A 25,563-nucleotide genomic window follows, 5' to 3' on the forward strand; every position below is an offset into this window, starting at 1 on the left:
CAAAAATGTACAAAAGTGTACAATCAAAAATGTGACTCTACAGGGGATATAAGAAACGCTGCCACCATCTAGCCTGGCCACACATGGGTGTGGCCCCAAAGGCCATCCACACCAAAGCATCATTAAAAAAGGAAGTGAACACAAAATCCTAAGAGTGCAACATAAATGCCCACTGACAGGATCAAGAAGAGGTGAGCTAAACACACCAGGGAATACCATTCAGCTACAAAAAATGACAAAATGCTAGTAAAGCAAGTCAGAATGACCAACACTGGCTGTTTACATAGCGAACAATGAGACAAAGCAAAATACTTATATAAGGCAGCAGGCACGCGTGAAGGAAGTGCGGCTCCTGTGTTGAGAGGTAGGAAGAGGGAGGCAAAGCCAAAGGGGCGTAAGGGATGGTCATGTGGGGGGAGAAGGGAAAAGGTGAGAGAGCAAAAGTTAAAAAAATAAAAACAACCCACCTGCCTGTGTCCACTGAGCAGGTGGCCCCGAGTGCATCCCAGGGCTCTATGCAGCCGCGGCTGGACTTCACCCACATTTACAGAGAAGAGGGAGATTCCAAGAATTTTGCCACAAATCACAACTGGCCTGGGTGACCTCCTGCTGGCCGGTCCACCCCACAGCCTGTCTGCTACCTCATCCTATTTTGATTCCAGAGCACCTGGCTCCCAACCACACCCTCCCACTACCACTATGATCCTCAGCTCCCCTGGCTCGCGACCACCCCACCTGGATCACCCCATTTGGATCACCCCATCTGGGTGGCCTCATATTCAGGAACAGTCACCCATGTCTTTGGCTGGTTGCTCTCCTGGTCCATACCCAAGACCAGTGCCCCGTGTGCCCTGTTCCTCTAACCGCAACGTTTCCCCAGATGACCTCAGGGATACCCAAGGTGTCCAGGACTTGCATTGTCAGGAGCCCCGAATCTGTAGCTGAACCATGGGTCTCCGACTCATAATGGATTGTATGGATTATTCCGAGGAACAGTGCAGAGCACCAGGCCGTGTCCTCTTTAGATGGGGGGAGGTGGGGGGGTCTTTCGCAGCAAAGTGTGGTGGGCACAACTGCTATGCCCTGGGGGAAGGGCCCTGACCACACAGGTCTTTACCTGTGAAAATGAGGGCACAGTGTCGACTTTTCAAGATTGCTGTGTGCATCAGAAATTTTAAAAAAGCAACAAAAGCCCTCCACCCGGCGTGGAACAGCTGTTCAACAAACGGCACCTGCTCTGAGGATGTCATGGAGGCTGCTGCAGTGAAAATACTGAGAAATCATGGGTCCTGGGGGACATTTCCCTGCCCCCAATAGCTATTAATAGCAGAGCTTCTCAGTACTGCAGAAGGGCAGCCGTGGTGGGGCTTTTCATGCCTTCACCACCACCTCAGAGCCCATGGAGCAGAGACTCACAGGATTCCTCTGGGCTGTTCTACATGGGAACTCCCTTTCTGATGTTGGGGCAATCATTAACCCTAACGTGACAAAAGCAGAAAATTCCAGATCATTGTTTTCTTAGCCGCCTGTGGAACAGAGGGCAGGCACGTGACCAGGTACACCGGTGCCACCAAAGAAATTCATCCGTTTTGAATCTCAAGCAGTTACAAGAAACCACAGAAACCCGGGTCCAGGTTATGAGGAGGGAAGGCGGCTCCAGGGAAGGCAGTGGCCGCATTCCAGCCCAGTGTCCCTGGTGCCTGATGGAGGGTTCTGGTCCCTCCCAGGAGCCAGCCGGGGTGAGTCCCCTGGCGGGTTCAGAGCCTGGGCTCCTAGCTGACTAAGTTCTCAGCTTCTGCAGAGCCTGGAGCTAACTAGCATCCTCCATAAACTCCTTATGAGCCCAAGGTTTCTGCTGCTTACAATGAACAAATCCTGATCATGCTACCAAGTCAGGTAACATTTTATTAGTTTTGGTCAAAGGCCACTCACTGCAGGATTTACAGAGCAAACAAATACAGTGAGATCCTCCAGATGAGTCAGGGAATCGGAGTGAGCAGCAAACAAGATGTTACTGAGCATTTCTGAAATAATTTCTTAAAAGGAATGATAAGAGGGCCTCCCTGGTGGCACAAGGGGGTAAGTCTCAGTACTATGAAGCCATCAGCAGCCACTGCAGCATGAGTTCGATCCCTGGCCAAGGAGCTGACCCATAAGGCACAGCAGACCTCTCCGTTCTCGCCACTGCACCCCTCAGCAGTGTATTTCAGTAGATCTGCCTGTTCTGCTCCCCACTCTGTCTCTGGGATATCCTGTCACCCCGCCCCCACCACCACACACACACCTTTGGCCTACGCCCCGGCTCTTGTATGCATACATAAAATAAATCTTAAAAAAAAAAAAAGTAAGATGCACTCTTCACCAGGCTATTCTCACTGCTAAAATGCAATTGAGCTTCTCCTAGCAGGCTGGGAGGTGCAGGACACTGGTGATCCCTGACACAGCAACCACAGTTACTGCCCAATGCTTTCCCTACAGTAGCAGGCTGCTCCAGAAGTCAACAGCTCCCTCCCATAATCTTGAATTTTTATCTCTCTACTATATTATTCCTAAGGGAATAGAGGACCTCATCTCTAAGAGGTGGCCTAGTATCGCCTTGTCTTAGCCTGGTAAAAATAAAATCTTAAAAATATGCATCCCTGGGGAAAAGATGAGGGAGGAATTGAAAAAGGGGCTCTCTGAAACTGGAAGTAAGTACCCGTATGTGATCTTTAATTAGAATTGGTATTTCTCCTACAATAATCTCCTCTTTGGATAATTTAGTTTCCCCTTGTCACTCTAACCAAATGGTACAGAAGTTTATCATTTATTTATTTTCCTTTTGGCTTATTATTATTATTTTTTGCCACTGTGCTTTTAAAAACATACTTGCTGTTAGACCCAAATTGCTGGAGAAATCACATGATAAATAAAACCTTGGAATGCAAAAAAAAACTTCTTACAAAAAGTAGGCAACAGGATTCTGAGAAAAAGCAACTCACAAATAACTTTTTTTTAGCATGATGGCAAGGGTTTTGGGAAAAGGGAACTTACAGGAAAAATGTTTACATTGCCAGTTATTCCTTTCCTTTTATTTTCTTGTTGCTATTTTTGCATTTTCCAAGTAGAATTCCTTCTCCTGAATTTTCCAACTTATCATCTTCTGAATATAAACTTCAGGAGTTAACCACTGAAGAAATGGCAAGCCCACAAAGATAGGTTTTTTTAACCGTCAGTTTAGAAAAGCTATTTTAAATCTCAAACACTAAAAGCAAATTTAAAACAGCAAATAGAAAAAAGAAACCAGAATAAGAACAAACTATTGGAAATTTTTCCAGTTCTGAATTCTGGGAAAATGTATGTGAAATCTCACGATGTCAGCCTGGACACAGAGTGGCAGATCCACTTAGACAAAGAAGTTTCTGCGATCCAGGATTCATTTGAAGTTGGATCATTTGCACAAAGCCACATAGTCTAGACCAGCCTTCATAAAGAGCCATTTCCTCTTCTCCCTAAAATCATTAGTAACCAGAGGTACACAAAAACCACGCAGGCTGCCACCTGCCTGACCTGGAGAAGTGAGAACCACTTTGGGAATATTTGAACCAAGAGTGACTCATGGGGAAAAAGTAGGTTGCTGTTAACCTGAGAACTTCTAAGTCAGGTTCCCAGTCTCCGTGGAGATTGGAACAGGTGAGATGAGAGACAGCAGGTGTGACAGGGTTGGCAGGGGATGTCATGGAGACTTGACTCAAGACTAAGACTCGGTTTAACAAACACCCTTTGGGACTGGAACCCCTGCCAGTCTGAGAAGCTCTGGGGGGGCAAGAGAATAGGGGAAGTTAGTTCTGGAAATACAGCCACACCCACATGGGACCCCGATTTCTAGCTGGGGGCATGATAGGTAGTGAATATGAGGACTTACTCAACTGTGAACAGGACCAGGGGCCCCAGAGGCCTGAGCGCTAAGGCTTGCTCATGAACAAGGCCCATCTTTCACAGGTCAAACAGATAAGGACAGGGGATGCTTTAGAAATCAGGTGACCCTATAGGTAGTGGTGAGTTAGGTGCACGATGTCAGCTGCCCCCGCAGCGTGCAGACAGGAGAAAGGTCACCACAAAGCACGAGGAGGAAGGAGAGGAACAGACTGAGCTAGTTACCGTCCCCCTGTGCTGTGTCGGTCCTGGGCATAGTGAGATGAAAACTGTTCCACCGGTTGGGTGTGTTGGTTTTGGCCCGTGAACAAAACTCACTAAAGGGCACAGTTAACATCTACTTTCAGTATCAAACACTGCTGACATCAAACATGGCAAGCTGGATGTCATCTGGATAAAGGAGTGGTCCCCTGGCCAGCTGTTACTATAGTTTCACATTTATTTCCTGTTACTCAGTGAAACCAGAAATGGCTACCGAGGAGGCCAACCTGGGGGCACCTGTCAGCTGCGGGGCTCTGCTACATCCCTCCTCAAGAACTCCTGAGCTTCTGATGCCATTTAAAATGTTATCACACATTTACTTCACTCTGCAGTTTATAACAAACCTACCAAACAGGACAAGCCAGTCTGGATTTTATAACATGTAAATAAGCCAGGAGCGGGCTGGCAGCTGTGTAAGGCTGGAGCAATGGCGAAATGAGCTAAACCTCACAACACCTGAAGGCAGCCTGTTGTTCACTGTTCGGTCCTAGCACTTTGTAACTAAAATATAGAGAACACAGAAGCCAATAAAAAAGCAGTCCTATGTACCCCTACAAAGACCAACGCTTAAGTCACTAAAATTAACCAAAAGGGACACAAAAGTCCTTATTTACACTTCATTTCATTTTTTAAAATCAGGTAACCCTCCTGAATGACTCGCATTTGGACCTAAAAATACTAACTCACCCTAAAAAGATCACCAGTAATTCTTATCTTCTTCCCACATGCATAAGCTATCTGCCTACATGTGGAACTAGCACAGGGATGCAAGCAGTGCTAGCGTTGCATGAATTAAAAAAATTGTTTTGGTTTCATGCATGTACTTGTTTGAGAAATAGATTTTATATCTACCACCCTCAAAGATGTTGAAGATGTACTTAACAGTGAAACTGGCAACACCCCATAAGTATTCCTACAACACAACAACCCAACACAGTAGAATATCTCTACAAATACAATATCCAACATTTTACAGTAAGAGCAAAAATGCTGAAATGATAACCAAAGATATAACCCTACACTGCTTCATGAATTACATGATTACAATCATCTATAGTTACTTTCTTTTAAACAGGCTGTTACGAATCAACTGGGGCGGGGGGAAGCTATGGAGAATCAATATTTGTGCATTTAAAGCAAATCTTCAGAATTATATTTGAAAAGTTAAAGGAAAAAAACCCACAAAACTTCAAGAAGGGGGAAAAAAGCCCTCTTTTGGTAATCTTACCAATTGTACATTCAAGGTAATTCAAAATTTCGCTAGTAGTCCAGGGAACCGGTGTCACCAAGCTGTGTCTTTCCATCCCACAGGGTAAGCAGAAGGCAGGGTTGCAAAATGACCTTACAGGAGGGAGTGCCACTTGTGACAACACCCAGAGCTCAGCCCCTCCAGATTCGAGCACCACCTCCCACCCTTCACTGAGATACCTAATCAGAAAAATAAATCCAGGTACATGGATTTTTAAAAGCTCCCCAGTGATCTGATATGACCCTGTCCCTGACCTGTTCCCCCAAATGACACTCCGTAGATTTGCTTTCTCATCCCCTCCCCCTGAAAACCCAGGACATCAAAATATCCAAAAACCCCTGGTTTAAACAGCAACTCCCTTGCCTGGTTTTAAAACCCAAAGTACTTTCAGCCATACAAGTGTCAATGCAAAGTCAAAAAAGTACTTCTGGGCAGACAAAGGCACCGGCCACAAAACTAGAGCCTCAGAAAGATCATTTCTTTACGACACAGCTGAGCCAGACTGCATCTTCGCGACCTGAGCATCCAATAGGTAGGAGTCGACTCTACAGCCACCTAGTTAATCCTGTCTGTCCGGTTCTAGACACTATGCTCGCTCGCTCGATAAGCTTGCAGAAGAGGTGCTCAGCTGGTTCACAGGAGGAGCTTCAGGGCTAATTCTGCAAAGACCCCAAACAGGCTGAATAACAACGAAAACTCACCCAGGAGAGATTACCAGAAGGTGTTTCTGAGACCAGTCCTAAGACACATATTCTAAAAAAAGCAAACAGGTGGTGATGTACATCTGGAACGAAAATAATGTCCTATGTCAAAGGCATTGCTATTTAAAAAAAGAAAAAGAAAAAGAGGCTGGTGGAAGAGAAGATTCAAAATTTCTGCAGAATGAAATTAAAAAAACGAAAAAGGTGGTTCTGTTCAGAGGGTGAGGACCATACCCAACAGAGCACCTCCCAGGGCCTTTTTCCTCCAAGAAAAAGTAGCAAGTTTACAGGCTCAAATCTGGACACGCCTCTCAGAAATTCCCATTGCTCATCTGGCAGGCCTCCAAGACCTGACTGAGCTGGCAAATATTCAAATACAGTTATTCAAAATATGTTAATGAGGCTAATGTGGTGCTCCCTCCATGGAGCCCCACCTTCCCTTTGTTTGTGTGAACCGAACCTGTGCAGGTTAAGACAGGCGTGCCAAACGCAGCGAGGGGAGATTACCCAGTGTTGTCAGAACCCCTGCTGATTGAAAATACGAATTTAGGGAGAGCGGTTTTGCTGAAAAGGATGCTGTGTTTAAAACAGCTCCATCGATGTTCAAGTCACGCCCGAGCCCATATTCCTCTGTTGGTGTGAAAACATGGCATTAATGGTGCACATTCTCTAAATACCATATTCAAAGTCACTTGAAGATGCTTAAAGGTACAGTCGTCTTTTAAAAATAATTTCCCGGTGAAATCTTTTTCATTCTACAGATGAATAAATGGAAGGAATGGTCACACCTTGTATCCACAATGGTAACTGGAATCAAAGGCTGAACTCAGTTGTTAAATCTCCGTACACCTGCTGGGCAATAGCTCTTTGGCCTCAAATCAACTATTTCTTTGGTGTACACACAAATCCATCACAAAGTCACTTGTTATTCAGCTTGGAGGTTGTACAGTTTCTGAAAACTTCCAGATTGACGTCACAAAACCCCTCTCCTTACATTTGCACAGCTCTTTCTTCCTTTCCTGCCCCGCCATCCCGCCCGCCCAACAGTAAAGTGTTTCCTCACTCTCACAGACATTCCACACATAGTCTGAATTTTAAAACCCAGGCCATTGGGCTTCCTTTTCAGTGGAACAGAAAATGTTGGTTCCCCCAAAACTCAGTCTCCCCACCCTTCAATTAATCTCCAGATCACCAGATCTAGTGCAGGAAAGCAAGATCCAGCACCTTAAATTTAAAAATGAGAGGGAGGTTGGAAGGAGGTATAAATGGGATTACACACACACACACACACACAACCCTACTGTCCCCTCCCCCCACCCCCATGAGTCACTCTCCTACGCAGGAGATTAAACTGAGCCCAGAATCTGGGACCAGCAAAGAATTTTCCCTGGGGCAGAAAGGGGTGTGGAATTTCCAAATGTGCAATGAAGGAGGATCTTCGGTGTGGATCAGGTGAGCAAATCCCACATAATTGACTTCCTACTGCAGCAAACACAGGTGAGGCACAGGCCCTTCCAAAAGGTGCTGGTCTGATGCCCCTTCAAGTATCCCCAATGCTCCGGGCACGGGAAGAGAGTGGAAGTCCCAGAGCTGCAGCTGAGCGCAGTGACCACTGCCCAGTACTGAACTGTGCTGCAAATGGGGGAGCCGGTCACTTCCATGTTACGCATGTTGTTACAATGAAATATAAAAAATTGAAGAAGAGAAGTTGAGGTGAACTTATGCTGTTGTCCCTGTTTGGAGGGGCAGCTAAAATGCTCTCAGATTGTGAAAGGGTTTGAAAATTTTAGAGGTTACCCCAACCCAGTGAGAAGGGAGGCTGTGGGGGCAGATGGGAACGCTCCGAGCTGGGAGGGAAGAAGCCTGGGCCCAGTTGAAACTGTTACAGGGCAGGGAGAGGGGCAGCCCAAACCCCGCAAACCTGCCTATTCTAAATGGGTTCTGCCATCCGCCGCATCAACACAAAACATAGGAGACTTTAATGGGAAGGAACTTTAATAAAACTAGGAAACAAGACGGGAGAGGCAAAGAGTCTAGTTTCTAAATGAAGCACCCAAAGTTCCCCGTCCCCTCGTGGGTAAAAGTCCATCCAAACGGGATTGGCCCAGAGCAAGGCCCCAAAGCCTGCCACAAGTCTAAAGCATCTTCCAGTGGGGACCCACAGAAAAGGGCCAGAAACAACCGGACAAGCCCGGAAGGAAAAGAGCAAAATCAACATCAAGATAAAAGCCGCCATGGTCACCTCCCCACGGGTCTCACCCACATCTGTGTCACCCCGTCCACGACCAAAAGACAAGCGCAGTTTCTTCACGTGTCTCTAGGCTCCATGCGCCTCCTCCAGGTCTCCTGGCTCCATCCTGCTTCCTTCCTTAGTCTCTTCTGCAGCTTCTCCTCTTCCTGCTCAGCTCCACCCTCCCTTGGGTGGGGCAGGGAACCTCCCCCTTTCCTGGGGACCACCCTGTTACAATACCACTGGCCATGGACCCAGGCACTTCTGTGGCCCATATTCTGGAGCCTTGTTTTTCTCATTAATAGGAAGAATCCTAAAGGTCCTTCTCCTTTTATGACTTTAAGAAAAACTTTTTTATTATCTTATCAAGCCATTTTCTTCTCCAGTGTTTCAACCAAAATCTCAAAAGTTGTGAAAATCTATTCTGCTCTGGAAGCACATGCCTTACAAACACAACAGGTTTTTTTGGACAAGAGACATGAGTGTTTTCAAGGCTACATCCTTATTTCAAAGACTAAAGGGGCCTCCCTGGTGGCGTAAGGGGTTAAGACGCAGCACTATGAAGCCATCCGCAGCCACTGCAGCACAAGTTCCATCCCCAGCCAGGGAGCAGCCCACATGGCGCAGCAGACCTCTCAGGTTCTCACTCGCTGCTCCCCTCAGCAGTGTATTTCAGTCAATCTGCCTGTTCTGCTCCCCACTCTGTCTCTGGTGAATCCTCTCACCCCCTGTGCCTCTGGCCTGTACCCCAGCTCTTGTATGCATAAATAAACAAATCTTAAAAATAAAAAAAGAAAGACTAAAAATATTTCAACACCCACATTCCAATTTCCCTCGATTAGTAAGAGCAAGGACTTATCAACCTACAACTATTTCTCCAACTTGAGGGCAGGGGAACACATTGCTAAAAAATTCAGTATGCATAAAACCTTCCTTAAAAGATTATCTTTTAGTTGTTTAAGAATTTGTATAATTCTTATAATAAGCAGGACAATATTAAATATTTAAATTATATCTGTATTAAAAATTATAATCTGGGGCCTCCCCGGTGGCGCAGCGGTTGAGCGCTGGGTTGCGAGGCTGCCCACAGCCTCTGCAGCGCCAGTTCGATCCCCAGCTGCTCCCCGGCCACCGGAGGAGGGTCCCACATGGCGCGCAGACCTCTCCTGCCGCCCGCTGCTCCCCTCAGCAGTGTACTTCGGTCCTTCTGCCTGCTCTGCTCCCCGCTCTGGCTCTGGTGAATTCTCTCGCCCTCCCGCGCTTCTGACTGTACCCAGTGCATGTATAAAAACGAAAACAAACAAACAAACAAATAAATAAATAAATCATGCCTCTATTTAAAATAAATAAATAAATAAAAATTAAAAAAAATAAAAATAAAAATTATAATCTGAAACACAGAAATGAAGTACCAATTTACTATAAATTCTAAGTCAATCTGTATGCATTTTAATCAACTATAAACATAAAAATATTATAAAGTATAATACTTATAGTCAGTTTAATGATAAATCATATAAATGTGTTCTACATTTTCTTCTAGTAACGTATGCAAAGGGCAATTAATCTGCTTCTCTAGTGTATTTTATAACTATTTTTCTATACGTTAAGCCCAAACCAGAAAAATTTAAGTATTTTCCTGAAAATGTATAAGGCAGAGATCTTTTTAATGCATGGATCACCACTCAGTGAGATGGTTCTCCCAAAGGGCATTTGCACTTGTTTTCAGAAAATATAAATATTGGAAAGATCTATCACTATGTTAGATAGCATACGAATTAGAATAAATTGCCAAATAAAAAAATGTGAAAAAAGAATTAGAAATATTAAGACTCCTAAGAAGAGACCTACCAAGCGTATGGCTTAAAGTATCCCGGAGAGCAAAGAAAGGAGGTCACCTGTAATGAAGACAGGAATCTTCAGTGCTTGGAGCTCATCCTTCCATTCTCAGGCAGGGGACAAGGCACAGGGGCCTTGTTCCCAGAGTAAAAGGCAGGAGCTAGTCTGGGTCCCATGCACCCACAGCAGCCCTTCCAGCTGCTTCGGCAGCACAGAGATCTACCAGTCTAACTGACCTGGACGGCCGGTGCGAGAGGAGGGTGTGGTAGACAGTTCCCATAATAACGATGATACTCAACACTTACAAAGCAGATATGAAGATTCTGGAAGATTCTGTGGACAGATGGGCATAGTATCTAAAAGGTTGAATTATTCGGAGCCAACACATGGGGAAGGGAGAGACTAGAAAGGGTGGCAGAAAGCAAGGAGGGAGCATGCAGATGCCACGATGTCGGAAAATTGAAAGTAGCCCGGGTTCCTAGCACGTGGAGGTGGTGAGGGCAGGTAAAGAATGACTTAGCAGAGGCTGATGCCATCTGTCGTTTTATAAGTGATTCCCTAAATTATTTTATTTGGGCGGAAACAGGAGGGAGGGTAGCAAGATCTCTCTACCAAGTAGTTTAAAGAAATAATGTCAAGAAAAAAGATAGCTTTCTAGAAGCAGAGTTAAGTTCAGTCGGTCAATGGAAATAAGAATGCTTTAGTTTTCTGCTGGGATTTTCAGTTTTCTAAAATAATATAGATGTCTGTTTCTCTCTTGCTCTCTTTCTCTGAAATGCACTCAAGTAAAATTTTGGGTTAAAAGAGATCAGAATACAATATGAAAGGTGGGAAGAGAGATTTTTAAAACAAGAGAACTTCATTAGTCAAACAGAAGTACACTTGGGTACTCTTTACACGCCAATCACATCTCAAGTAAAAGTGAGGGCAAAGCAGAAGTGCATTTAGAAAGACAATATATGAAAAATAAATAAATAAATAAGTAAGTAAATAAAAATAAAAAGACAATATATGAAAAGAATATAGGAAATCAGAACTACTCCAGGAAATCTGGAATGGACTTTAATAATATGCTCTCTGCTCCAATAACCAGAATAACCAGAACTTTGCTGGAAGATCTAATCCTCTTTCATCTTCATCCTTAAGCCATTCGCAAACTCCATGCATGAACACACATTCTTTTTCAAACCGATACCTGCATAATACCTTCCTTTTGTTGCAATAAGTCTTTTGAGTTTCTTCCTTTCTCATAGTCTAACCTTTCTGAACCTTTCCTGTTCACCTTTATCATCCTTTAATAAACCCTCTCTAGGGGACACGTTGGCTGAAAACACAGTTAGAAAACACTAGAAGCATCACCACATCTCTCCCTATCTCACAGGAAGGAGGCTACACTCCTAAGTTTGGGCTCCTGCCTCCCTCCCACTCTTTATACCCAGGTACTTACACCAGGTTTCTGTTCCACCTCCACACTCAACTCAGCAGTTCTCCAAACACAACATAAGGACAACCCACCTATAGTAGAATCAATTGAAAAAAAGAAGTTTTCTGGACTTCCATCCACCAATCTCAGGAGGGGGTGGAACCCAGCACTCTTCATTTTAGAAGTTACCAGGTGAGGCCCTGGAGTTTGGGAACCGCTGCCCCAACCCTCAATTCTTCCCCAACCAAAACACACAGGGGCTCTTACTAAGCGAGCGGTGAATAAGTACCTCAAAGCATCTGAGGAGAGCATGGAGGCAGTTCTCCCTCACCTGCCTTTTAAAACACAGATGGCAGAGGCAGGCCGGCTGGAGACTGAACCAAAGTGAATGTGAGACATCAGCAAAAACCCAGACTCGTCAGCCCTGCTCCGTGGCTACTGCCAATGACAGTAGCCAGACCTGCAAGAGGCCCGATTACATGTAATTTATAAAAAGTAAACAAGCTGGGTGGCTTGCGAACAATGAATGGTGAGATTCAAGCCAAGAGGTAATAAAAAGCATGAATAAATGACTCAGCAGCCCCCCCCCTTCCCACCCAGACAACAATTGGTTGTACTCTCCCTAGGATTAGAGAGAAAAACGCTTATTTGGGTAATGATTTAAATAACAATCGACGTTTGAAAGAGATTTGGTTTATCACATCAACAAAGGGGAGAGGTTACTCAGCACCCACTTCTGCGCTCAAAACCTCAGAAAAATGAAAGTCTGGTTCCAGTGCTATCACACAACCGCGCCTGGGTGCTGACTTAGAGTGGAAACCAGGGCGTAGACACAGAGTAAATAATGCAGATGTAGGGTCCGGGCGTCAGGAGCCCACGCCAGGGTCCCCAGGGTCAGCACCGTTGCTATTTGGGGCCGGATCATTTGTGTGGGGACTGCCAGGAGCACTGCAGGTGGCTTAGAGCAGCACCCCAGCCACCAGGCGCACCCCCAACTGGGACAACCCAGGATGTCCCCAGAGGGTCCCCTGAGGAGGCGACATCACCTCCCCACCCCACTAAAAACCACTGCTCTTCTCAAAAAATCATGAAGAAATAGTCACATCCCAACAGCTAAGGATCCCATTTTTGACACACGATATCTCGGGCTTTTGTGCTCTTACGTATCCACACACAAATTACTCACTTATCTGTAATCCACACCTGTGAAGTCCATTACCCTATTTTCTCTACCTTTTTCCATTCCCAGGGACTAACACACAAAATAGGGTTTTAGTGGACCAGCAAGCCGCTGCCAAACAAAACAGCCCAACGCACCCACCACCCTGCACCCCCGGCTGGTCAGTGAGCCCAGTGAGGTCCGCAGTCAGCTCCAAAGAGCTCAGATCCCTGCCACGGTCAAGGCCACTCGGGCATGGGAGGCCAAGTGCCAGGCGCGGCCAAAGGCTTTTAGGAGCCCACAGAAAGTGCTTTGGAATTAATTTTTAAAAGCCCGAATTAAAAAATGATATTATGGTAATGAATATATAATAATAAATCTAGCTTGATACATATTCATCCTTCTGCAGTTGCAAAAGAGTTATTACTTTCCTTGTAAAGAAGGCAGCCCAAGAGGGTGCAAGTGGCAGGGTGCCGCCGCTCCACCCCAACTCTCCACCCCAACTCAGGGCACGAGAGCAGGGAACAAGCAAGGAGGAGCTGGTGACCGCAGTGCAGGGGCCTGAGCACCTCTGCAGGGTCAGAGGGCTCCGTGTGTGAGTGAAGTGGTGGAGGGAGTTCTGGGAGGCTCCAGGGATGCAGAGAACCTGCCAGAGGCTGAGGCAGGGAAGCAAGTACCAGGAACTCCTGGGGGAGAGAAGAGCAGGGGCCCAGGCCGAAGGGAGAGATCCTGGGGTTGGTTTGGTTCTGCAGAGTTCAGCAGAGCTTCGTGGAGAGGAGGGAGAAGGGTCCGCAAACACCAGGCCCCTGCAGCCTCCCTCACCCGCGCTCAGGCCAGAGAGCAGGGGTGTGGGCATTCACAGAGCAAAGGAAGCTTGGGGGAGGCGGCACCCTGGGGATGCTGTGACCCTGTATGTGCTTCAGAAAGGCCAAGTGCTGGCTGCCTGGAGGCAGTCTGGAGAGTGCAGGCATGAAAGTGGGGAGACCAAGGGCCCGGCAGCAGCCAGAAGGAAGCAAGGGCAGCTGAGGCACCAGAGGGATCACGAAGGACGAGGGGACCTGGGGAGGGAAAACCAACAGGCTCTGCTTGCTGGGTGCAGCCAACGAGGGTGGGACGCCACACACAACCTCTGGCTTAGGCCACAGGACGAGGGGTGGCGGTGGAATGAGCTGAGAGGGAGCGGCACGTTATTGTTGGACCAGATTCAGGGAGACAAGGGTTCAGGGCCAGAGGCTGGCTGGGCGGCTATGGTCAGGGGTCCAAGTAGTTACATCCACAGGCGCAGAGTCAGAAAGGGGTCGCGACAGGGTCTTCGAAATATCAGCATAGAACTCAGGGGCACTCAGCGGGGTCTGAAGATCCTTGCACGGCCTTGGAGGCTACAAAGGATGTAAAGTTGTAATAACGCGTGCGTGGTTTGTAAGAATTCCGCGGACACGGAGATCCCAGGGCTTTTAGGAAATTTGCAGAGAGGTCAGGAATCAGGAAAGAGGAAGCACCACCAACAGTCTGCGACGGGAGACGAGGCCGATGGGCAGGCACAGGAGAGAGCCCGTCTTGAGAAGAGGGCTTGGTCATGTCCACCAGCGCAGTCTAGAGTTTCACGGAAAGAAAGACGCAAAAGGCTCCAATCTTGTTCTGCAGGACTTGGGAACTAGGAGCCCTTGAGAACCTCAGTGGGCGTCGAGGAGACAAGGGCGATGGAAAAGCCCAGGTGGAGTCCCACTATGAATTGGGGGTGTCAGACAAGGAAGTGGGGAACAGCTGAGTGTACACCACCCTCTCGAGAGGGCGGGGAAGGGAGGAAGAGAAAGACCTTGATTCCGGCTTCATCTTTGAAAACTGGCACCATCATTTCAGGCCCTGGTGCAATCTCTCTTGGCACCGTCAGTGAGAATACGTGGGGTCCCTGACTCACTTCTCTCTGCTGAACTCTGCTGGCTCCACACCCCGGATCACAGTGAGTCTGCAGGGCTGACTGCCTATGTGCCTATGTCCCTAGTCGCACATGTCTCATGAAGGCTGAAGACAGGGCCCTCTTGGGGGGCTTCCTCTGAATTCTCCTGGGGCCCTTGTTCACAAAGTGGGGGGTTCACAGCCTGGGTGAGTGGGGGAACTGACCTGAGAGGTGAGGGGTTAACTGTATGACCTGGACAAATCACTTAGTTTTCCAGAGGCTAATTTTCATTCCCTGTAAAATGAAGAGGCTGACTCTTGCCTAGGGAAGGAGATCTGTGTTAACTGGAAGAGATTCAATTTAGCTATTATTTTTGTGATGCAAACCACAGAAAGAAAAATGGGCTGGAAAGCCAAAGAACATTCAAACAACGTGAGACAGAAATGGGTTAGAAAGGTTGAGAAACATTGTAAGAGATGATTTATAATTTTAAGCTTAAAATTTTACCAGTATTTGGTCAGGCTGATTAAGGGATTGAGTAAGGTGCCACATGGTACATTTCAGACACAGAGAACAAATGCCATCTTTGTCCTGGGAAATTAATATCCTATTACAAACACCAAAGAATGATAAATGAGGCCATGATTTTCTCTATAAACAGAGCATCTGTGTACACCTTCGACTGTGTATACTGCACTTCATGATAAAAATCACCTAGAAAAATATATTAAAAATAAAAACACATTATGGCTGCTTTTCCTGTTTTGGCTATTTGGATGTTCAAATGAAGAGAAAGGAAAAAAGAATATACTGGGTTGAATTTCATGCCCTTTTCTTTGGAGACAACCTACCTCTAGGACCAGTGAATTTTACTCAGAAGGTGCTGGCTTTACGTGGCAGCATCAGCATGAAAAAATTATGCTCCCAAATGTCTTATATTCTTTTTTTTAAAAGATTTATTTTTATTCATTTATGCATACAAGAACTGGGGTGTAGGCCAGAAGTGTGAGGGTTGGGGGGAGTGAGAAGAGTCACCAGAGACAGAGTGGGGAGCAGAACAGGTGGATCTACTGAAATGCACTGCTGAGGGGAGCAGTGGGGAGAAGGAGAGGTCTGCCTCGCCATGTGGGTCAGCTCCCTGGCAGGGGATCGAACTCATGCCAGCACCGGGATGGAACTCAAGCCACAGTGGCTGGCGAGAGCTTGATAACGCTGAGACTTAACTCTTGTGCCATCAGGGAAGCCCCCAAATCTTACTAGTTCAATATTTCCTTTTACCTTTTCTCAGAACTTCAAATATTTAAACTTGACATGGTCAGGAAGCACTTGCAAAATCCAGTCCTTCTACATAACTTTAGGGTCAATTATAATTTGGCCAGAGAGCAGGGGGTTCAGATAATATCTCCCTGACAGAATGGGGCGATCATTCCTGACCAATCGCTCCGTAACACTGTCGGAATTCAAAACACGCAAGGCAACATTTGACCAGGTATTTCTTTCTCTTCCCAGAGTGGGAGATGAAAGCCCTTCTCTCCGCAGATCAAGTGCTCATCCCTCCACCTAGAAACTTCCATCGGGGCTGCCAAGACCTCTGGCCAGGGCACTGATGGGAATGCGTGATGGGCAGGGGTTGGGAAAGCACACCAGGTATTTAATTCTTTAATCAGGCAGTCATCTCAGGGAGGAGTTCTGCTCGGCAGAAAGTGGCCTAACCACATTGCCCAATCCAGCGGGGACTGAAAACTGCATTTCACCAGGGAAAAACAACCTCTGAGCAGGGTGGAACCTTATTAGTCCTTCTCTTGATTACCCCATAGGGGCATAAATAACTTCCCCCTTCTAGAGAAGAGGGGGCAAAATGCCCATGTGAAGAACTGGACATGACACTTTGTGAAGTCGCTGGCCAGGCTTGTGACACAGAGGACCCAGGAGAAATGGAGAAGAGCAAAAACAGAGAGAAGGGAACACATCCCCTGGCCAAAGGGAGCTGTGAACTCCCACTTGAAAAAGTTAGCAAACAAGTTTAGGGCAGCTGGCTAAGCTATGCATTAAAGGTGACAATAAAAACAAGAAACACGGAATAAGCAACTCTGACAACCCTCTCCTGCATCTTCATGTCATAGACGCCTCCTGACTAAAAGGATATTCACTTGCTTACTCCATGTGTAATAAAAGCTAAACATCTCCAGAAAAATGATGATCAATTCACACACTATCCAGTTCACACAAGCAACAAGAAAGGAAGTTGCAAAGGTCTGTTGTTGACATGCTTTCCCCTGTCCAGACCAGGGGATGTTCTCTCACTTTCTCCTGAAATGTAAAATGGAATTTTGGTGTTGTCGCCACCAACCCCCAATGGGTGATGTTCTTTAAAAAAAAAAAACACATAATGGAGGCTCTCCCTGGTGGCGCAGGTGTTAACGATACAGCAACACGATACAGCGCTATCAAGCTATCAGCTGCCACTGCAGCACCAGTTCGATCCCTGGCCTGGGAGCTACCCACACGGCACAGCAGACCTCTCCTGTCTCCCCACTGCTCCCCTCAGCAGTGTATTTCAGTAGCTCCACCTGTTCTGCTCCCCACTCTGCCTCTGGTGAATCCTCTCAACCCTCACTTCTGGTCTACACCCCAGTTCTTGTATACATAAATAAATCTTAAAAAAAAAACAAAACAAAACATAAAACTGTTTTCAAAACAAAATTCAACTACATGACTCAAAACAGAGGAAAATAAATTTTAAAAGGAAAGGGAAAACAATGAGCAGGCTAGCTAGAGCAAAGTTTAGTATTTTTCTTCCCTTTTTTTTTTTTTTTTTAAAAAAAAAGACCTAGATTTTTTACATTGAAAAATGTTTGGACTCTAGGTATATTGTTTTTAATTCATGGAACAATGTAGCCATTTGTTTTTTTCCTTTTAGGACACTGTTTTTTTTGAACACACAGGGAATTACCTAGGCCAAGTCTGAATTCAAAGTGAAAAGCTAGGAAGCAAAAAAACAGTCCCCCTTAGAGAAACTCGGGGCAAATCTGGCATTCTTTCCAGTATGTAAAAATAAGTGAACCCAGTTTAGAACTATGATAAAAATTTCTGAAACACACAAGAAGAAAAGAACAATGAGGTGGTAGAAAAAATAAAAAATCACATTTCCCCTTCTCGCAGCCCTGTCCCTGGCCACTCACCTCTCCGTGTGCGGTTTGCATGTCGGAACGCTGCTAAAAAACGATCACATGGAAAATTTTTGTTCCAGATAAAACTGAGGGCCTGGGCTTGGCAGCCACTGCTGTAATCAGAAGGCTTCAAGCGCGAAGAGTAACAGAGGAGAGCAGCAGGCATTTCGGGACAGTCCTAACTAACCACTTTCTACAAAGCCGGCTGTGGAAGGGGGGAGGTGGTCAGGGTTTGACTTCACATGCATTCAGCCTGGAAACGCTCCCCTTCAGTGAGAGGCAAAACAACAAAAGAATGGCTTAAAACACTGATGATTCTTTTTCTCCGTTAAGGCAGATTTAAAGAGCTCACACCTACCAACCTGGCATCGTGCAAAACTTTCAGTTCTTAAAATGACTTTTCCCAGTAAATCTGCAGCCCTAAGTGGCCAGCTACAATTCTGCAGGCTTTCCTGGCCAAGCTGGCACTGAAGAGGCTCCTCTTTTTTAAATAAAAGTGGAAATCCTTGGTATAGTGAGCCATTTTCCCACAAGCCCACACCAGAAATCTAAACAAGAAAAAAAAAACTGAATTTGATTCATGCTGGTAGCCCAAGGCAGGGGCTGGAATAAAGAGACCTGTGACTTGAAAAGTTCAGGCTGCGATAAAAGGAGCCACCAAGATAAGAATGACTTCAGTGGAGTTCCAATGGGTGGGGCCCCCGGCTTGGGGGAAGTCAGCGACCCCGTTCACGCAAGGGACAAGGGACAGGATGGGCAAGGAGGGGAAGCTGGCCATCCGCAGGCCAAGGGGGGTGAAGGCGATCCAGGGCCATATTCTCTTCCTTCCAGCGCTGGCTGGCACTCCCACAGCTGGGCTAAGATGGTTTCCAAAGTCCAAAATAAGAAGCTAGCCCAAGGCAGCCTGGCCCTCCTGCTGGAACTCAAAGGAATCAAAGGCTCTTTTCTTCTTCCTCCCCCTGAACATGCCCCCTCTCTGTTGTAAACGAAGCGCTTGCCAGAATGAATTATTTAGCTCAAAACAGACATCAAGAAATTGTAAAGAAACACACAGCCCTGGGAATCTTAATCAGTTCAGGTGACCAAGCCCACTGCTCTGTGTGTCTGATTCTCTCTCGGCTGGTACAGAACCAGGCTCGTGGTCAGCAGCCCCTCAGAAGCAGCGGATCAAGGCAGAACTGGAAACCCATCCAACAAGAAGCAGGAGCTGACATCCACACTCAGGGCGGGGAACAGAGGTGCTTCCAGTGCTTCATTTCACTTGACATCTGAATGCAGTCCCGTCTCTGTCCTTCCTTTAAACCCTGATTTTTCTGCCAGCACTATCTCAGCACTGCCAAGAACAGCGCCTGAAACCCCTGGTCTTCCCTGGTAGGCCCTCTCAGCCTGCACTCTGGAGCCATCATTACCTGTGCCACTAATTCCGCATTTAATCACGGAGGACCCACCACCATCTCTCTTGGAAAAGGAGGGCCCTGCATTCCCAGCTTGTCTTCACAAATCGACTAGAAACTCCTTCAGGGCGGGGAGTGGGCCGTTCCCTCCATTGTATTCCATGCAGGGCGTATTGCAAAAGCTCCAGAAAGACTTGTTTCTTTTTTCAGTCAACAAATTCTTCGGCGTGTCAATCCCAAGCCGGGCACTGCTCAGGGTGCTGGTGACTAGAATTTCTCACAAATTCTGCTTAAGCCCTTCCTAATAGGTTCACGAAACTACTTAAGATGAACAATAAACCAAGATTTTTTTCCCAAAAAGGAGGCCAACTGAGAGGTTCCCCATTTGCTCACCCTCCCAGGAAAACGCCCCAGGAGGGTTAAGCCAGAATGCGTAGGTCTATTTGGATGTATTACCCACCCCTTCTCCGTTTTACAGATGAGAAAACCCGAGATCAAAAGGTCAAAAGATCAAGAGGGCATGTGACAGGGTGGTCCCCACGAAAGGGGGAGGTTCCAGGTTCCCTGCCCCACCCAAGGGAGGGTGGAGCTGAGCAGGGAGCAGAAGAAGCTGGAGAGGAAACTGGACGAGGAAGGATGCAGAGCCAGGAGACCTGGAGGAGGCACCTGGAGCAGAGACAAGTGAAGAAGCTGCACTTGTTTTTTGGTCCTGGACTGTTTGAAACAGATGTGGGTGATAGGCCCTTGGGGAGGTTAACAATGGCAGCTTTTATATTGATTTTAATGTTGCTGTTTTCCTTCCAGACTTGTCTGATCCCTTCTGCCCTTCCCAACAGCCCCCCTCCCCCCTCCAGAAGTTGCTTTAGACTCGTGGCAGGCTTTCCGGCCTCAGTGGCCCTGCTTTGGGCCAGCCCTGTGTGGCTGAGCATTCACCCACGAGGGGATGGGTAACTTTGAGTACTGGATTTGGAAACCATGCTCTTTGTCTTTTCTTTGTTGCACACTAATTGTATTAAAGCTCCTTTCCATTAAAGGTCGTAGGTGTTTTGTCTTGATGCAGTGGATGGCAAGAAGCTATTTAGAGCGGGCAGGTTTGAGAGCTCTGGGTTGCCCTGCTCGCTGCCCTGTAAGAGGTGGAGGGACACTCAAGGAGAACCCAGGGTCCTGACCCTCAGTCCAGGGTTCCTGCCAATGTAGCACAAACTTACCCAAAACCCTTCAAATAAGCTATGGGCCCACCTGTGACCAAGCCGCCATCCTGTGTGCAACTGCAGGAAAATCAAGAGAGCGGGCACTGGATGTGCAGATTCTATCACCTCTTGAAATTCCTCAATCCACAAATACTCACGATCTTATCTACCTATTTTTTTATGTCGACTCCAAAGTATGGAATTTTACTTGGTCTTTTAGAAGGTGTTTTATCATTTGATTTCTTTCCTTTTTTTTTTTAAGTCTTCTTACAGCCTCGCACACTGAAATACCCAATTCAGCTGTCAACAGATTACAGAAGTCTAACTCCTGCTTGTATTTTGTTCAAAGACGATCTTATAAAAAGTTAAAAAAAAAATTTTTTTGAAACAGCAAAATTTCTAAAACTACCTTTCAAACTAATAGTGATTTTCAATCCCCAAAGACAACAGTCAGGTGTAGGGAGTCAGCCAGCTTCACATGGAGAGTTTTTTGCTTACCACTAAGCCCAAGCACAAGGAAAGAATGAACTATCTATAACTATCCTAAAGGCTTAATGTAATTGCTAGTCAATGATCTTGTTAATAGAAACTGCTCCTGCCACACAGAAAAAGGTAAATGGGAAAAACAGCAGGAATTGGAACAGAATGTTTACAAGCATGAGGATTGCAAGAAGAAATTGCCTTCAACGGAATCATTACACTCCTTCAGTCACTCGAAGCAAAGTGAATTGCTATTGGAAACTGCCCAAAAAGGGCAGACAAGCCTGCAGGCTCCACACCACCACAGCCCTCTTTCTGGGGTGACACCACTGAGCCAGGACTTAGTGTCATTGCAGGGCAGACCCCAGGTGTCCTTGAACCAGGGAGATACTGATATCTGCCTGCTGGTCCCCCCCCCCGCCCCCGCCCAATACAAGATGCCCACTGGTGGAGGAGGTTATTTCTAATTCCATTTCCAGAACGAGGGTGTGTTCTCGAAGTCCAGACAACCAGCCTATTTAACTGACAGCTGAAGAGGAGAGCACACGCCGGGTGCAGATTATACACCCAAGAACCAGCTGAGGTCTTGCTCCTGGGGCGCTGGCAGCTCACAGGCCACCCTGCCCTGGTCTGGGAGGCAGGTCCCTGCTGAGATTGCGCCCCTGCCCGGTGCTGACAGCTGGGCCTTGGAGGAGCCTAAACTCGGTGTCCAGGTTTGAGGCAGCAGCAGGGACACTTCTCCTGCAGAGTTATGGGGCGAGCCAGCTGGCTTGAAGCAATCCTTTGTTTTCAGATTTACATTTTATCTTGGCTAAAACTGCAAGTCCTAAGGGAAAGTCCACCATTATTTCAAATGGCTGATTTGCCTTTAATGCTTTACAAACCTGAGGACTGCCCCTGACTGCTGACCGCCAGGGGTCCACTTGCTTTCTGCAGCCCTCAGAACTCTGACCTCCAGGAGTCCACTCAGGTCCTTAACAAAGTGAAAAAGCAGCTGCTGTTTAACACATAACAGGACAGAGCAGCAACACAGTGGTAACAAAAGGAAAGCAAGCATGACAACGTTCACCTCCATTTTAAGAGACTGAAGAGTCAGCGGAAGAAACATGTGGTAGAAGAGGCTCTTTGCCTTCTGTAGTCAATATCAAAAAATTAAACAAAAAGGCTAGGGCAGCTGCTCCCCCGCCCCGTCTTGCTCTCACTTTCTTTTATGTCACTTTCACTCTCTTTTGGAAATTTGAGGAAACCTTTCACGTATCAGATGAACACTTGTTTTGCAAAAGCAAAGGAACAGGAAAAGTTACAATAGAGTGGCGGATGAAATACACAGGGGGACTCCCTGGACACATCTTTAAAAGCTAGAATTTTTTGTCACTTGAAAGCTCATAAGGATCATCTTCATCACTGTTTGGAGTACCCTGTGAATAATGTAAACAGCCAACTGTCAAAGTCTCAGGGGGCCAAAGATTTCCCAACAGAATCAACACTCAAACTCCCTGAAGTCTCAGTGAACAATTACAGTACCAGGGCTCCAACATGGCTTTTCACAGCGAATCCATTCATTGAAAACCGTTATCAAGCAACACTTTGCTTATTGGGAGGCCAACAATGTTTCCTTTCATGCAGAAAATAAAGATTTTACATGAAAAGAAAACAAGCATTGGAAATGAATGCCTCTGTGCCTCTGTCTTGGAAGGTCAAAGCTGCTTTAGCAAAAACAACCTAAATTGGATACCAAAGCCAGGAGACCAATAAGCAGAGTGTCAAAGTCTTCTGGCCAGTCAATGTGACAGGTGAACTACAAGACAAGCCTCCCTTTAACACAGAACTCTCCAGGTGCCCTCTGGGCGGCGAGAGCCCACTGTGAGAGCCACCCGGCCCAATGTCTTCCAGGGCCAAGCCCCCGTAACTGAACAGGTGTGCAAAGAAACAGGGCTCAGCCAGGCAAGAAAGCGCCCCCCTCCCTTACTGCTAGGCATATTCCTCCAACTTAGGGAGCTGCTTTCTCTCTACGGCACGTTCAGTCTACGCTGAACTGATTCATCAAATCACCTATAAAAAAAAAAAAAAAACCTAACCCTACCATTCATCTTGGACAACAATCATAGAGCCTTTTGCTTCTTCACGTACACGTGCCTCATCTTCCTGAAGACTCGGGCTACTTGAAGGCAAAGATCAGGTGGGTCCACATCTCTTCCCAGCACCCTCAACAAACACACAGTCACAGGGACTCTGAAAAGACCTTCAAAATGTGCAAATCAGCGCTCCATTTGGGGTGGGGAGGGGACAGATAAGAGTCATCAACCTGATTTTATGGCCCAGCAGGTCCGCAGACCTGAGTTCAGATGCTACCTCTGGCACACTCTAGTTACAGACTGTTTTCTCATCTGTAAAACGGAGATAATGCTCACCTCATAAAACTGTTGTAATAATCAACAGAAGTATTTTTTAAATCCAGGTTTACCCCTTCACTGGTCCTTGTTAAGACAATCCTTTTGGCCATTCAATTCCAAGTCCAAGAGGCAGAGTTTCCCCCCCGACCCCCTTCCTTATTGTATTTTCTAATCCTATGGTGCCTGGTTCAGTGGTTGGTTACATCTTTTGAGACCCATCATCATGTGAAAGAACCCATCAAACCTCCATCGCTACTTTGGCGGCGACAGGACCCTACAGCACCCTTAAAAACTCAACCACTTACCTGGACCTTTCATCAACACGGTGCCTTCTCCAAACCCATCCATGCTATTCCTTCTCCCTGTTCTCACGCCCCAGACCTCAACCTCTTAGAACTAAGAGCAGACAAAACAACGACTGCCTCTGCCCAATGTTTGGAATAAAGTCAGCTTAGCATCTTCACCAGAATCTTCAGGTCACCTGCGACAGGTGGAGACAGGCTTTGGAAGAATTCGAAAACCCTGGAGAACTTTCTTAGGGTTGGTGGCTACACGTATTTAAATGAGAATTCCTTGTCTATAAGAAATTCTGGCAGAGTGAAGCAGAAACTCACTGGTGACTCCCCAGGTGAAGCTGAACACTGCACCTCCCGGGCTGGAGACCAGCAGACAGTGACTAACCGCTTACGCTCAGCTCCGCCACTGGGTGTACAACCCTTTGAACAGGGACAGGTTCCGTGAGAGGTGCTGGTCCCTGGCAGGCACTGACATGTAAGGGGGCATGCATTTTACTTTCAAATCACATTTTCCTAGAAAAAACACCTGCTCCACTACAGGGCAAAGGTGTCACTGCTTTCCTTTGCAGGGGGCACCGGGGGTAGAGAAGGGATAGGACCCCAGGCCCCTGAAGAGGCGAGAGACCAGTGAGGCGGATCCTTTCAAGGAATCTTTTCTTCCCAACAGTTCCAAAATCTCACACAATCCGCATCCTGCACCAGTTACACCAACACCGCGGCAGCGACCCTGCTGGCACACAGAGAAGTCCCTGCTGGTCTCCGCGGTGCCCTCCTGCGGGGCTCGACCGCGCGCCCCGGGCACCCCGAGCGCGGCCAGCAGGCTCCCCCGCGCCTCCTCCCGCAGCGAGCTGCCCGGGCTCGGGGCCGAACCCCACGGTCCCTCGATTGCACCCCGCGAAAAGGCGAACCCGGCGGAGTGGCCGCAGGACGCACGACCACTTTTGATTCTTTCCCCTTGGCGCGGGGGGGCTGGGGGGGCTGGGGGGCGCCGGCCTCCCGCGCGGCTTCCCCGGGTCCCGGGCGGGCCTGCGCACCCCGCCTCCCGGGAAGGGCGACCGGGGGCGCGGATCCACGGGGAGCTGGAGACCCCTCACCCCGCGGCCGTTCTCCTGGGGCCAGGAACTGGCCACCCCGCGGCCGCGGAGCACCAGAGGCGACGCCGAGAGGCGCCGAGCGCGCGGCTTCTCCCCACCCGGGCCCGGCGCGGCGCGCACAGCCCGGGGCGCCCCGCGGGCCCCGACCCCGCGACGGGCCGAGGGCCCGGGGCCGCGCGCGCGGGGCGCGGGGAGGGGGCGCGGGGTCCGCGCGCCGGGGCCGGAGGGAAGGGGCGGCGGGGAGGGCCGGGCCGGGCGGCGGCACTTACATAACGCTTCAACTTCTTCTCCGGGGGCGACTTGCGGAGCCATCCCGAGCAGACCACCTCGCCGCCGCTCATGGCGCGCGTCTGGGGCTCCGCGCCGGGCGGCGGAGGGCGGCGGAGGGCGGCGGGCGCGCTCCCGACCCGGCCGGCGCCGGGCTGCCCGCGGGCGACGGTCCCGACCCGGCTCTCCCGCCGCGCGGACGGGGCGGACCGGGCGGACCGGGCGGGCGCGGCGGGCGCGGCGGGCGCGGCGGGCGGGCTCCGCGGCGCGGCGGGTCCGCGCACGGGACGGGCGCGGGCGGCGCGGCCCAGGCCGGCTCCTCGGGTCGGGGGCCGCCCCGGCCTGGCTTCGGGCGCCCGCCTCGGCCGCGCTCGGGTCCGCGGGGCTGCGCCCGGCCGGCGGGAGCCGAGGTCCCCGCGCTCCGCCCCCGGGGGACGGGACCTCCCGGGCGCCCGCGAGCCGATCCGCGGCCGGCGCCCTCGGCCACACAATGCCCCGCGCCCGCGCCGGCTCCTGCGCCCCGCGCGGTCCTCGCCCGCCGCCGCCGCGGGGCGCGGGGCCCCTCCACGGGCCGGGGCCGGGGGCGCGCGAGGGTCCCGCGGGCG

At 48.5% G+C, this 25,563-nt stretch overlaps 1 protein-coding gene across 3 annotated transcripts in view; it reads right to left on the bottom strand.

The window, feature by feature from the left end:
- The window catches only part of GAB1 (GRB2 associated binding protein 1), a 100,066-nt gene extending 74,893 nt beyond the window's left edge, over nucleotides 1-25,173 (bottom strand). Inside the window, exon 1 of one of the 3 annotated variants that reach the window (XM_037496672.1) lies at nucleotides 24,961-25,173. In XM_037496672.1, the coding sequence (XP_037352569.1) occupies nucleotides 24,961-25,032 (72 nt within the window). In that variant the 5' untranslated portion in view covers nucleotides 25,033-25,173. Of the gene's footprint in view, nucleotides 1-17,856; nucleotides 21,296-24,960 lie in introns of those variants that run through there. The other 2 variants (XM_037496673.2, XM_054690512.1) reach the window with 2 other exon arrangements.
- Nucleotides 25,174-25,563: the final 390 nt, after the last annotated feature.

This window comes from Talpa occidentalis, unplaced genomic scaffold (assembly GCF_014898055.3).
Source record: "Talpa occidentalis isolate TD23 unplaced genomic scaffold, MPIMG_talOcc4v2.1 talOcc4.8, whole genome shotgun sequence".
NCBI classification, from domain to species: domain Eukaryota; kingdom Metazoa; phylum Chordata; class Mammalia; order Eulipotyphla; family Talpidae; genus Talpa; species Talpa occidentalis.